General features: G+C 43.9%; 3 protein-coding genes across 3 annotated transcripts; 2 read left to right on the top strand and 1 right to left on the bottom strand.

Moving 5' to 3' along the window:
* Positions 1-108: 108 nt before the first annotated feature.
* Positions 109-3,790, top strand: gins4 (GINS complex subunit 4 (Sld5 homolog)). The gene is made up of 7 exons (XM_028996569.1): positions 109-419; positions 519-605; positions 1,095-1,208; positions 1,459-1,556; positions 2,010-2,098; positions 2,401-2,491; positions 2,816-3,790. The coding sequence occupies exons 1-7, from the start codon at positions 330-332 to the stop codon at positions 2,910-2,912; spliced, it is 666 nt and encodes a 221-aa protein (XP_028852402.1). The 5' UTR covers positions 109-329; the 3' UTR covers positions 2,913-3,790.
* Positions 3,791-6,083: 2,293 nt separating this feature from the next.
* Positions 6,084-7,537, top strand: ppp1r3c2b (protein phosphatase 1 regulatory subunit 3C2, duplicate b). The gene is made up of 3 exons (XM_028996049.1): positions 6,084-6,316; positions 6,424-6,481; positions 6,608-7,537. The coding sequence occupies exons 2-3, from the start codon at positions 6,468-6,470 to the stop codon at positions 7,407-7,409; spliced, it is 816 nt and encodes a 271-aa protein (XP_028851882.1). The 5' UTR covers positions 6,084-6,316; positions 6,424-6,467; the 3' UTR covers positions 7,410-7,537.
* Positions 7,538-8,051: 514 nt separating this feature from the next.
* Positions 8,052-13,543, bottom strand: phyhip (phytanoyl-CoA 2-hydroxylase interacting protein). Its single transcript, XM_028996048.1, has 5 exons — positions 13,378-13,543; positions 10,505-10,681; positions 9,408-9,582; positions 8,844-8,961; positions 8,052-8,766 (listed from the first exon to the last, which is right to left on the bottom strand). Exons 2-5 carry the CDS (start codon positions 10,676-10,678, stop codon positions 8,220-8,222), a joined length of 1,014 nt encoding a protein of 337 aa, XP_028851881.1. The 5' UTR covers positions 10,679-10,681; positions 13,378-13,543; the 3' UTR covers positions 8,052-8,219.
* Positions 13,544-14,010: the final 467 nt, after the last annotated feature.

Here is a 14,010-nt window from a genome sequence, read left to right as displayed (position 1 = left end):
CACATTTTTGCACTCTATTAACAGAACAGATCTGAAATGTAAATGCTGTTGTAAATGTATAATAATTGTTCATTATAATTGTTCATTGCGTAAAATGCTGGATGACGTCACGGAACACGCGCGCGACATTTGGCGCGATCTTTTTATCCGGAAGTTTTGCTTCTCCGTGCAGGTCTTGTGAGCAGGAGCGCGTTTCTTTTGACGTTGCCGTAGCTTTTCTGGGTATTTTTACTGTGGCGACGGGCGATACGCCTCGTACGCGTCTGGTTTCGTAAAGGGGTCCATTTGCTCTCTTCTTTGTCTTGTTCTTGCTCACGCCGCGTCGCGCCATGTCAGACGCGGGCAGCGATTTTAGCGGTGAAGATGGAAGTCAGGAAGATATTATGACCCCCGCGGAGCTGATCGCCAAACTGGAAGAGGTGAGTGTTTTACATTTGAGTCGCCGGACGTTCCCTGGCGCTGTCTGTGTGTTGCGGGTCGTGTCGTTTTATCGTCTGGTTCTTCTTGAATCGTTACAGACGTGGCTGAACGAGAGGTTTTCCCCGGAGCTACTGGAGAATAAGTCGGAGATGGTGGAATGTGTAATGGAGCAGCTCATGCACATGGTGAGCAGGGTTTCACATTCTCGTCTTTTGCTTTACTTTTACAACGTTTACCAGACGCCCTGGTTCAGAGCGCCTTACAATCACTAGTGACTGGGACAGTCCCCCTAGACACACTCAGGGTCCAGTGTCTTGCTCAGGGACACGATGGCAGTAAGTGGGGTTTGAACCTGTGCTCTTTGTGCTATTCTTGTTCATGGGTCAGTGTGGCTGTGGTGGTAGTAGGCTAGTGGGTAACACACTCACCTGTGAACCAGAAGACCCAGGTTCAAACCCCACTTACTACCATTGTACCCCTGAGTAAGACACTTAACCTTAAGTTAAGTCCCTAAAACTACTGATTGTAAGTCGCTCTGGACAAGGGCATCTGATAAATGCTGTAAATGTAAAATGTAAATGGCTGCCACTAGGAAGCTGCTTGTGATGGTGATGAAATCTTGCGTGTTGTTTGGGATGCTTTTTTCCCCCCTCACAAAATTCTTTCCCCTTCAGGAAGAAAATCTCCAGAGGGTCAAGAAAGGTGATGTCAAAGCCAGCATTCACCGCATGGAGATTGACCGCATTCGCTTCGTCCTCAGCAGCTACCTGCGCTCTCGCCTACAGAAGGTGCCACGCGTGAACTTTTTTTTTTTTTTTTTTTTGATCAGCATGGTTCCACCTGCATGTTTTTATTAAGAGTGCAGGGGACAAAAAAAGGTGTGTGTGTGAGTGGAACATTGCATTGCCAGAGTGTAAGACTACAACCTCTCCCTAAACCTGCAGACTGCTTATGGCACTCAAGTGTATAGTTTTTTAATTGTGGGATTCCCCCTAGTTGTTCTATTTTAACCTGTTTTCTGTTATCTTCTATCCACAGGTAGAGAAGTTCTTTCCACATGTCCTGGAAAAAGAGAAATCTAGGTCTGAAGGCGATCCCTCATTTCTCTCTCCAGAGGAATTTGCCTTTGCCAAAGAGTATGTGGTTAAACTTCCTTTGTAGCAAATTTATTTTCACAGCTGTTTCGTTTTGGGTGCAGTGGTAGCCTAGAGGAGAGCGGATTCGTTCATGTTTCTTCAATACTCCTTGATTAAAACCATTTGATTCCATTGGACAGTGATCATAGCTTTTGGGCGGATCAGTTTGTTTTAATCGGTTTGGATTTAATAATAGTCTCTTCAGAAATTGTGTAAAAATACCGAACAGGTCAGTATCCTGAGACCTTAACAACTGTAAGTGTTGTAAAACTTGAGGTGAATTTGTCAAGGAACAAAAAAATTGTGAAAAGAATTGTGCTGGTATGCATTGGTAGGCATATCAAAATGTCCCAAGCTTGTTTATCAGAAAGTGTTGAGAGAGAGTGGGTGAGACATGTACTTTCTTGATTGTGTGTTGATATAGACCCAAAAGACTTGTTTTGCTTCATACAGGTACATGGCGAACACAGAAACCTACCTGAAGGCGGTGGCTCTGAAACACATGCCACCCAACCTGCAGCAAGTGGACATGCTGAAAGCTGGTGAGGGACATTCACTGGTGCAGAAACTGAACATTGCTCTTTTACTGGTAAAGTATGTCAATAGACATCATACAGAAACCAGTCTCTGTGGCAGATTGACTACTTGTCATTTGAGAGTTATGATTCATTTTGTCTGATCATCCAGTTCAGTTTTTTTGTTATTTTTGTTATATTGATGGTGTGGTTTTGCTGCAGCCGGGGCTTTTTCAATAAAACGCTCACAGATTTAATAACAAACATTGAACATGGTTGTAGTCTTCATATGCATACCCGATGCTCAATGCTCAGTTATCTGTCCTCAGTTCCTGAGCCGTGTTTGGACTGCTTCGTGTTCCTGAGAGTAAAGGAGCGTCAGGAGAACATCCTGGTGGAGCCTGAGACTGATGATCAGAGGTGCGGTCTCATTTATGAATGGTGAATGCCACCCAAAGACATCTATGTGGGAGTGTGTATACACGCATAACCCGATACACTCTAATTTCCAGGGCTAAACGGGTGTAATCTTGCTTGACAGTCACATAGCTCCTGGTTTGTACTTTTTGTATGTAAACTTGTGTGTTTATTTAAATATAAACCTTTCCCTAGGCCAACTAGAGAATTAACAGCCTAATTGCATGTGTGGTAGATTGGAAGCACAGAAGGTTGGAGAGAACATTAAATGTTGTGAAGACTGATTTAAAAGGCCCTGATCTCACTTGTCCATGTGTTCTTTTCCAGGGAGTACGTTGTGGACCTGGATGAAGGCTCTCAGCATCTAATGCGCTACCGCACCATAGCACCCCTAGTGTCCAGTGGAGCAGTGCAGCTCATCTGAGCCTGAAAGTGCAATGAAGAATTTCTGGATGTTCTGTGAGGATAGTAGTGACTGCAGACGCTGGGACAGACTCTCTAAGTATTGCTGGAATTTGGGGGACAGTTTATACCTTACCCAGCAGTGTGTGTGTGTGTGCATCAGAACAACCTACCATATTGTTGCCACATTTGTGTAATTTTTTACACAAATGTTGCTTTGAACACATGCATCTTAATGTATTTTGCAGTAAACTGCAACTTCATCTGTAAAGCAATGTCTAAAATAGGAATGTGGCTTTCTGGAGCCCACTGGCAATCATAGGTGAGCTATTTCCACTATGATGTGTCAGTCTGACCCAGTTTGGTGAGTAACTTCCCTCTCAGTTAGGTGATTTTGGCACTTTTGCAGATGTTTGTTGACTAAAGCATTGCACAAGTCACTGATTCACATACCTTGAAATTGAGCGATCTGCTTTATTTTAACAGCAGATTTGTCATCCATCAATGCAAGAGACATAATTATTGATTTAAACGGCACAAATCTCCTTGAAATGTTTTTTTTTATTATTATGTCTACTTCTGTTGGTACTGAAGTGAAGCCACCAAAGCCATGGCTTTTCTGTTTAAATGAAAACACAAGGTCTATCAAACAAAAGATGTCAGTCAGATTCACAGATCACTCATGTGAATGGGTTTGATTCAACAGAATGGAGAGAATCGTTAAAACGGTTTGAAACTTAATTATGCAGTTCTTGCAACTCAAACTATGGACACATGTTCAGGGTCTTATGAAAGGCATAGAGTTGGGTATGGCTTTAGCACGTGTCCTTGGTTTAATGCTTGGTGACCATTCTGTATGTTTTTCTCGAGCAAAATAAAGGTCTTCATCATTTCCTCTGCCTGCAAGCTTGAGTGATCGATTTGAGAAGGAGGTCCTGTTTGCTTGTGACTCTAGAACACGCCTAGAGAGCCAGATCTAGTGTCGTAAAATATTTATAGCATTTGTATTTTTTTGTAATACGTGTGAGATTTCAGTGCTCAATAGGATGAATGGTTGCAAACTTGATTCAAGGTAATAGCAGCAAAGTTGCAATAAATTTGTAAGTATTGCGCAAATGTTTGAACTGCATTTGTGAGTTCATCAGTCTTAGCACTTTGTTTTACTGTCTCGTCACGTAGGCTTGTGGTTTCCTGTGGAATGTGTGCTATTGCATTTGAGCTTCTCGGAATGACTTTTGGCCGATGAATGTAGATCAGCATTGGCTAAGCCAGTAATGTCCACCATGCATCACCCTAATCGACCTCTGTTGAAATTTATTTCTTCTATTGCAACTTCATCGCAGCCTTTTGTTCACCTCAGCCCAGTCCTCTGCCAAAGATCAACTCACGTGAGAGGTAATAACTCCTGCTTTCACTGAAACATCTATACACAGTGCTGCTTGTGATACACAGTGCTGTTCCAGCCATCTCTGGATGAATGGCAGGTCGCTAGATACCCAGCAAACACTTGACTGTAAATCCACAGTCCTCAAAAAAGGTTCTATCATGGGACTTGAATGGGTGATGAAAGCAAAGTAATTATTTTTTTTGCATTTTCATGTGACTCCAATCCAAAACCTTTGTTACTTGTCTTTGCTTTTTTTTTTTTTTTTTAATGTCTGGTACACATTCACATCACGCCATCTCTTCTTTTCCAATCTTTGCTAACATTTCAGTGTGAAGCAACGATAAAATGCTACAATATTATTTAGACTGTCATCTTCAATAGACTTCACATTCATCTTCACATTCTACTCTTTCACACACACACACACACACACACACACACACACACACTGCTGCAGACTTCTGACCTTTCTTTTGTTGCTGTCATGTCCATATTAATTACAAGTACTTGAAACAAACCTAGACCAATATTTTGCCTGAAAAGGACTGTGAACAGCAACTGCCAGTGCATGTTTTAGTGAAATTCACTTACAGTTGTGGACAACATTAAGCTCCCTTTTCCCCCTGTGTTTTAACCCCAGTAAGCATAAAATAATACAATTGCCCTTCTGATTTGAGTGAGGAGGTGCTCTGTAAGGAATGAGCAATTGGACAGTCATGCATGTGGCCCCATCAGTCACTAATGAGTTTCAGTCTGATCTTATTACACACGGGCTGCTGACCACGGAGAGGAGGAGGAACGCTTGGCTTCGTCCTTGAGCCCTGAGGCGTAATTAGCATGATGGTGATGTTATATAAATCTGTTTTAAACGCACGTCTCATGGCTGTTAGATTTTGCCCCCTGTTTTGCATTTTAATTAGGCCGGCCGGTGGGATGGAGAAGTGAACTGTGCAGTAATGACAGCGAGAGTCTTGATTACATTACGATAAAGGGAATTACAATGCTTGGTAAACTATGAGCTACTGAACTTGTCTGGTTGGTCAACAGGAAGTGTTGAAGAATTACAGTTTTAGTCATTTCCTTTTCTCAGTAAATTATTGATGAAATATATTTGCAAGCACATGCCTTTGGGTATCAGGTTACTTTTTGTATGTATTGGTTTGTATACCTAGTTGATTAGTAGAATTAAAAGTGAAATGCAGTTATGATGTCAAAGTTATCATACATTTAAAGTCCTGTTAATTAGCCTAGATTAAGGGACCATTAAATAGTTTTAGAATCTTCATAATCCATCATAACAACTAAGTTTATGTAACCTGCAAAATGAGCTCTTTATGACCAATATATATTTACCAGCACTAGCAGTTGTGAGTGCTTTTGAATAAATGCCCAGGCCTAACCTTATCTTGGCAGCAGATCTTAGATGGCAGACATTCAACAGCTCAGAATGAAAGGATTCTGTGTCTGAGCTAGCAAATCAGCCTCAGATAAATATTAAAAATTCTAAAAATAAATTCATTTCATTACACAGTAGCTAGCTTGAACCAATTGAGCCTGCTTAATTAGAAGGTATAACAAAATATAAATTTGTCGCTCAGGGTTGCCAGGTGCTGGGAGAAATACATAAAAAGTCTAAACCTAACTTATCTGTGTAATTAGATTTTTTTTTTCCAATGTACACCTGTCTGAACATGCATCCCTATGCACGCTGTCTAAATAAATATATCAGCGAACGAAAAGCATGTTGGGGCAGCTCAAACTAAAATGCTCTCTTGGCAACGTCGCGGTGGTGGGTGACGTCGCATTTGATTGGCTCAGGGGCGAGCGACGTGTTGCTGGGAGGTTATAAATTCCCCGGTCGCGCCGGCACGTCCCCTTGGGCGGAAATTACTCAGGATCACCTGTGGAGTCCGGTTCGCCGGTGACGGAGGAAGGATGAGTTCGGCCGTTTCGGAGCTGTAAGGTTTTGGCAGAAGATCCGTCCTGACGCATTTCACGTTCACGGGGTTCTGAACACTTTTGTTTTGAACGAGGACAAAGTAAGTTTTTAACCGAGTAGCTTTCATTTCAGCGTTTCAGTCATTTAAACAGCGCAGGAAGTGCCCTTAAAATATCGTATTTTCCTTTTTTTTTTTTTAACTTTCAGCATTGTTCTACTACCCCATCTGAAAACTGTATTAATTTGTCAAGATGACCTGTGCCAAGTAAGTTACCAAGCCTCTGTCTTGCATTGAATTTTCACTTTTCTTTTACAGCATACTGGGGTGAATTACTGATTACAAGGTCTCTGCTTTCTCTCTATTAACGTGCCTATCATCGTTTCCCCACAGTGTGTTGCCCATGTTTTTCGAGCTGCCCGTTTCCCCCACCATGGTGCCAGTGGAGGATCCATTTCACCTAAACCTGGTTCCTCCAGAGAGTCGATCACTGTGCCATTTTCAGAGTATCTCACCTTCTGAAAGGTTTGGTCCAGTGTCCATTGCCGTAGGGCAGACCCACTCCTGGAGAAGCAGTTGTGGCAACAGGAAGAAGAGGCGCGTGATTTTCGCTGACTCGAAAGGCTTGCCGCTGACTGCAGTGCGTTTCTTCTCAAAGAAGGACCTGGATGTTTCAGAGTCTCCAACCTGTCTTAAGATGATAAAGGTTCTGGCTACAGAAAGCAGGTGCACTCCCTGCAGACCTCAGCTGGCCGTAGACTTCCAGCAACCGTCTGCCAACTATCAGGCCTTCCGTTCGAGGCTTCAGGCATCATCTGTGCTGCTGGAGAGCTGCAGCATCACGTCGCGCTCGCTCCAGGGCACGGTGCGCGTCCTGAACCTCAGCTTTCAGAAAGCCGTGCATGTGCGAATCACATTTGACTCGTGGCACAGCCACCGCGATGTTCCCTGCCACTATCTGCACCAGTGTTACGGTGGGTTCGACACAGACCTGTTCGAGTTCGACATTCTCCTGCCAGAACAGCTCTGCTCAAAGGAGCGGGTCGAGTTTTGCGTGTCTTATCTGGCCAGTGGTCATCAAACTCCGTTGTGGGACAATAACAATGGACAGAACTACAGGGTCATTGTGAGTGACACGACAGCGAGCGAACATCCGCTGCCCTCCACTAAAGCGGTTCCCAACAGCCAGGGCTAGAAGACACTAGAAGGCGAACTGACAGGCTTGTCTGGGGATTTCAGCTTTTTAATTTTTTATCGGCCTGCTTTGTTTTTTTTGTAGAAGCTGTTTTCATTTGTGTTCTTGAGCACTTTACCAAAATATATTTTTAAGGATCTTTCCTGATTTTTGGAATAAATATATTTTAATATTGCATTAGCATTTGTAGAACATTCTTACAATTGAAATTTAACAAAAATCTTCATTTCACTTTTGCTTAAATTTCAATGTGTGTCAGATCTTCCAAATATTAAAATCCCAAGCCTTTTATGGCCATTATGGGTCAGTCTTCAGTTTCTGAAAGTTCCAAAAAAAAGTTTTAATGAAGTTCGCCATTCAAAAAAAACTGTGGTACTGGTTCTGGCAGGTTTTTACACTTGTCTGGGTGATTAAACATTCATCACATCATCGGCTTCTACATGCATTTTACATGCCAAAACGAATTTGTGGAGTTTTGTGGAACCAAATGTGGAACTTTTGTGGTCCATAAAGCTCTTTGAGTGTTAAAGATTGCAGACTCCTGGTCTAGGGAATGATCGGGAAACTGATTCTGTATGTTTCTGAAGGAGGATCATTCTAGTTGATTTTGTAAACATTTGAGCTAAAGAAAGAGAAACGAAACTGGTTATCTTGCTGTATTTACTACAGTGAATGCAATATATATGGCTTCACATTTGATTCACGTCTAAGCCTGAGACAGACGTCTTTTGTCTACATGTCCAGGAACCCAAGTTTTCAATATACAGTGAGGAACATGCAGGTATTCACAGATCAGGTGACTGCTACGTCTCAGCGGCCCACGCTGATATTGCACACTTTGCAGCTGGGGTCTTTCTTGGCGTTGGCCGTGGACAGGCTCATGAGCTGATGCCGGCCGCTGATCTGCTGCACGGTGCCGTGTTCCAGGCGCACAGGCTCTGTGAAGAACACTTCCAGGATGACATCCCGGGCGTGGCAGAACACGGGGGCGTCCCCCTGCCTCTGAGGCGGGGTGTACGTGAGGAAGGGGTTGTCTGCCAGGTCCAGCTGAGGGAGGCGGCTCTGGCAGAAGAGGTCACCCGCAGAGCCAGCAGGAGCCAGCACCAGTACCACGTAGTGGTAGGCCGTGTACATGCAGTAAAAATCTGCGAAATAGAGGTGCGTGGAAGGGTTGAGAAGAAGCTCTGCGTTGATCTGTAAGCGAAGGGGTCCGTAAGGAGAGTCATTGGGTGGGAGACCTGTATCGAACTCCGTATTACAACTGAAGAAGATGCCGCTCAGTTTGCCATTGATGGGAGAACCGTGACTGCCACTGCTGTCCTTTAGTGTTGGCCGCATTTCTCCCCCACACTCTGTTCTGAGTACAAGAGGTGCAAACATGATGGACACTTACAGGACTAAATATCAAAATTATTTCAATGGTATCACACCAACCTGGCGTATTGGAAGTAGTCGGGATGCTGGTTGCGATAAAACACAGTGAACCTCAGCTGCCTTCCAGCCACACCCTGAGCTTTCTCTAGCAGCTGCTTCAGAAGGTCCATGGCATAATCTAGATGGCAACCGAACCAATGAGGTCAGAGTCACAACAAACCACATGCATTCACGTTGTGCAAGCTCATAACAGCTAAGGAATGCTAAAAAATTATCTTTGGAACGGATATGCAGGTACTGAGTAAAACGCCCGAGGTAAACATGTTTTCTCTGAACATCGCCTCCTTATCTAACTCAAATAGTTATATTAAACTGTAGTGTTCGTATTTGTTATATCCTCAGTCGCCATGCCAGGGAGGACACTTCAGGTACCTCACACTGCTGTTCACCACTGATTTGTGAGTAGTGTTCTCAAGCTTCCATTTGTAAATAATATCGTGACAGCACAGTGACATCACAAATGTAATAATATATATATCACAGTGAACAGTGAGTGCTTCAGTTCCCTTCTTCTTTAAAAGACCCTGTGACCACTCCTTTACCAGATCCTGTCCATCCTCTCACCCCCAGTGCAGAACTCCACCAACTGGCTCCAGTCAGACACCTGGTAGTCTCCATCCGGCTGACGAATGGCCGTCTGCACGGCCACACAGTACTCTGTCCGTGGGCTTAGGAACCAGTGTCCTCTCACGGCCATAGGAAGGGGCACTGCCTTGGCTACCAGCTTGGTGGGCACATCCTTTAGAAGAAGAAGCAGAAAGATGTGGAGAACATTGCTTATCTTGTGTTGTGGTTGCTAGGAGACTCATTTCATTCAGTAAATGCTAATGCGCTGCTTGCTCAGCATGTCATAAGCTTAAGTGCACCATATCTGAGGAGAACACATGAAAACAGACCAAATACAGGGCAAGTATAGCAAAAAAATGTAATTATGACAGGCATTGAATGTATTAACTGATCCATATGTTTAATTGTTTCCATTTATATGGTTTAAATGTATTTAATGGGGTTTGAATAGGTACTAATACAGTTAATTTTTTTGTTGTTTACAATCCCAATGGGACACTGCAGGACTTCAGATGAGAAAAATAAAAGCCGCAGCAACGTTATCATTAATGTTGTGGATGGCCTGTGTAGTGTGCTTATTTTAGCCGTTTTGGGTGCTGAAAAAGGAAACAAACCTGTGTGTTGCTGAGTCAATGGCCTACGGCTGTTGCTGTGCAGAATTGTGCTGTTCTCTTATGAATATCGCTCAGTGAGGCTCCCAAATTGTCATACCTTCTTAATATCAAGTGTTTACTGCATGACCACATTTTATTTATTGTTCGTTAGCAGAATTTCTGTGGAACTTGTAAGACACTGCCTGATAAAACGTATGTTGAAAACGGATAAATGTATTATAAGTTTTCAGACACGGGCCTGTTGTCATTGCGGAGAGTGGAGATGCAGCCAACAGTCACTAACATGGCCGCAAGGGATGTTCAGATTATTGGAATGGACTTTGATATGGTCTGCGAGGCGTTAAAAGGACAGGTTCTCCGAAAAGAACGCTTTAAGGTCATAAGCTGAGAGGCGGGATTGTTGACACTCAAGGCTTTTTTCTTGCTTATTTCTGGAACACTCTGATGACTGAAGAAAATGTATAAAATAGCCCCCCATACCCTGTGTTTGAAGCGGTTCTGTTCTCCTCCCTCCTTGCGCCTCAGGTCTATGAAGTAATGTGTCACTCTGTCTGTGTCCTCTGTGCTCATCTCCCAAGCGATGCGGAAGGAGTCACAGGTCACATCACAGATCTGGACATCACAGGGTGTGGAGAGCTGGTCCAGGTCGGCCATCAGCTGAAATAGGAGAGGAGCAATTACTCTGATATTCAGTGTAGATTGAGCTTGTAAGTGGATACATTAATAATCTCCAGCAAATTTCTCAATGGGGCCCGGGAATTTAATTGGAAAAAGATGCACAATCCTATTTTCACTGGGTCCTCCACAGTTGCAGCTCAATCCCCAGGTCATCCAGAACTCTTTGTCACGCCTCAGTTCAATTCATTGACAAAGGTTAAAGGCTTTCTCCTTTGTGCGTGTAATGCATGACAGCTGAGTGCAGCAAAGCGAAGGCAGCCTATGCAGCCAAATAATTAAAGGGGCTACAGGAACAAGTTGTAAGGGCAAAATTTAATTAACCTTTCAGCCCAGGGATGGTGCCATCCATTCTCCTTCCCTCTGTCTTTGCCTCCAATGGCATTTTGTCTTCATGAGCCAATAACTCATCCTTAACATTTCGACTGAAGCCTGACATACAGCGGCCCTTATCAGATTATATAACTGTCTCCAGACGGGCAAGGTGTCATTTCCTGAACCATCACATGGGCTCAGTTGCAGTGGCTCTGCACTCAGGTCCGTGACAGGGATACGGTCCCTAATAGGCCATCTCTGGCTATATTGCCAATAAAACTGGAGCAAAAAGCACTCGCAGCCTTGGAGAAGTGATGACTGCTAAAGGGGCGAGAGGATCCATGTTTGATGTGCTGTCACCCCCTCTACCCTGAAATCAATGAGGTGGCTGATGGGATTCACAGAGGAATAATAATCCACCCCAGAACGTTATCCTTCACACTTCTATATTACTCTGCAATGAGGAAACAAGGGGGCTGCGGTTTTACCGCGGTCATTTGGGCAAACAACTGTAATGCAATTTGCAGCAAAATGTCACACACGATTGGACCTGCTTTGTGCGTTTGTGTGTGTGTGTATAGCCGCCAGAAGTGTTTTCGCCCTCCTTTGATGGAAGCTCATTACACTCTCTGAACCGTGAAATGTGTGCGGCCTCTTTCTTCCTCTTACATCGATTATTTCTCTCTCATTCGGCTTCTCTCACTTCTCTTACAGAAAGTGTAATCACAGAGTGCACATGAACTAGCCGGAATCGATTCTATATTATGGTATTTCTTTTGGTGTACCAATACACCCCTACCGTCAGCTGTAATCTGTTTAGTGTATTCACTCACTCTGACCCACTTTCCATATCCGACTGGTCCTACTCAGGGTCACGGCTGCCAAAGCCCAGCCCACAGGCTGCCGATTCGATTGCCGAACTGAGGTGCCACTGAGCAAAGCACCGTCCCCACACACTGCGCCTGTCATGGCTGCCCACTGCTCACCAAGGGTGATGGGTTAAAAGCAGACGACACATTTTGTTGGACACAGGACGGGGACTGTGACCGCACACAAACACACCATTCACTCACACCTACAGACAATTCACCAATTGGCCAAGTGTACATGAATGGTGAGAGGAAATTGGAGAACCCGGAGGAGACCTGCTGATGTAATTTATGTAAATTCTAAGGAAGAACAGCTGTCTTTAAATTGAACCCTGATGTACCCTACTATGAACAATGTTCATTGATAACTATTGTTCAACCCATATTGCTAGAGTTAATAACAACAACAATTATTAATGTGGGACGACATTGAAGATTTGTAAAACAAATTTTAGCTGTCCCTCAGTTTCAACCACAATCGTTACCACAAATTAAGCTTTCAGTTTAGGTTTATCTGTATATTTGCATTTCATTCTCATATACACATTGATCCATTTTCAAGCAAAGCGAATATATTTAATAATCTGTACATATGGTGGTCTCCACTGTCACTTCCATTGCTTTTGTCCCAGCTTTCTGTCGTTATTTCTTCCTTCCTCTCGGTCTAGCTCCCTCCTACCCCCAAAATGAATGTAGGGCAGAGAAGGAACCACACAGGACTGTCATCAAAGACTCATCCCTGAAACTCCCACTCGCTCTACTTTCCTCCCACTCGTACTTATTTCAAGAAGAAAACTCTCACTCTTGGTGAGATTTTCTCTCCACTTGAGTTGTGCTCATTATTAATGAACACCCTATGGACACGTTTATTGCCTAGCAACCCATACAGAGAAAAAGCCCACTCTTGTGCATCTGTTCTGACAATTTGCGATCCTGACACCAGGTGAACAGATGGGTTAGTGGGGTGTGCCTGGAGGCTTTAAAGGAAGGGAAAAACAGACAGTGCAATTATGGCGGTACTGGGGTGTTCTATGGGTCTTATCTCTGTGACTGACAGAGTTCATTGTATTGTTTTTTCCCCACTTCAGCACAGACACCAGATATTAATGACACTTTCATGGTGTGAACTGTTCCCACCTGCATTGCGGGAACAAGCATCTCTCGGCTGAAAACTGACCATATGCTTTTCTCAAATGAACGAGTGACATTTACATCTCATCATTACATTATAACACGTCTACATTTATAATAAATAATTTGATCAGAATTGAGTGCATTATGTACATCTTTACATACCATGAAAGATGTACACCATTTTTTGTAAATGCAAAATGCAAAAACACAGAGCTGAGCTCAGCACACATGAACTGTGCTCGCTTGTCATTGTGAACACATCTGCAGCGTGAGCGCAGGTTTTTATCCACCAGACACTTGATACTCCACAGTGTCACGAGGGGAGAACCTGGAGAGAAAAGCACAAGCCCGAGCTCTTACCTCTGTACAGCTGCACCGTGTCCAGCAGGGAATCGCAGATCTGTCCTCAGAGGTAAACGATAAGTCTACACACTCACTCGTAATTTGTATCAGCAATGAGAAAAAGGACGAAGAGCTTTGGAAATCGCTCTGAAAAGGAGTGATGCTTCGCAGTCCCTTCCCTGCTTCACAGTCCCTCCCACTTGATACCTCACCTACTCACCCTTCCTCGCCCCCTCCCTCCCTCTCGTGTATAATGTTGGTTTCGACATCCCTGCTTAAACTAGGGCAGCATCACACATGAACATTAAGAGATGCGATATGCAATTTATGTGCATGGCAAATAATGTAGCTGAGCTTATTCCCCTTGCCCTATAAATATTCACACACTGGATGAGACTCAGTACTAACCCTCGGTCCAGCTTGTAACAGCTAGGGGGCAGTAGGATGTCCCTCTACGCTAGCCAAGGCAGGATTGGTGAAGAATGGTACCAAATGCTGCACCATATGGTCCACAGGCTCCCTCGCTCCTCATGCAGCCACAGGCCAACACATGAGCTGCAATAAGCGTATGGTAAAGGTCATGGCCACTGAGCAATGAACAGTGCTACACTCTGAGCAAGAGGAGACGGGTCTACTGCCTGGCTTGAGATG

Source organism: Denticeps clupeoides, chromosome 11, assembly GCF_900700375.1.
Source record: "Denticeps clupeoides chromosome 11, fDenClu1.1, whole genome shotgun sequence".
Lineage (NCBI taxonomy): Eukaryota > Metazoa > Chordata > Actinopteri > Clupeiformes > Denticipitidae > Denticeps > Denticeps clupeoides.
The sequence above is the reverse complement of the archived record's forward strand: the minus strand, read 5'-3'. Positions and strand labels throughout refer to the sequence as shown.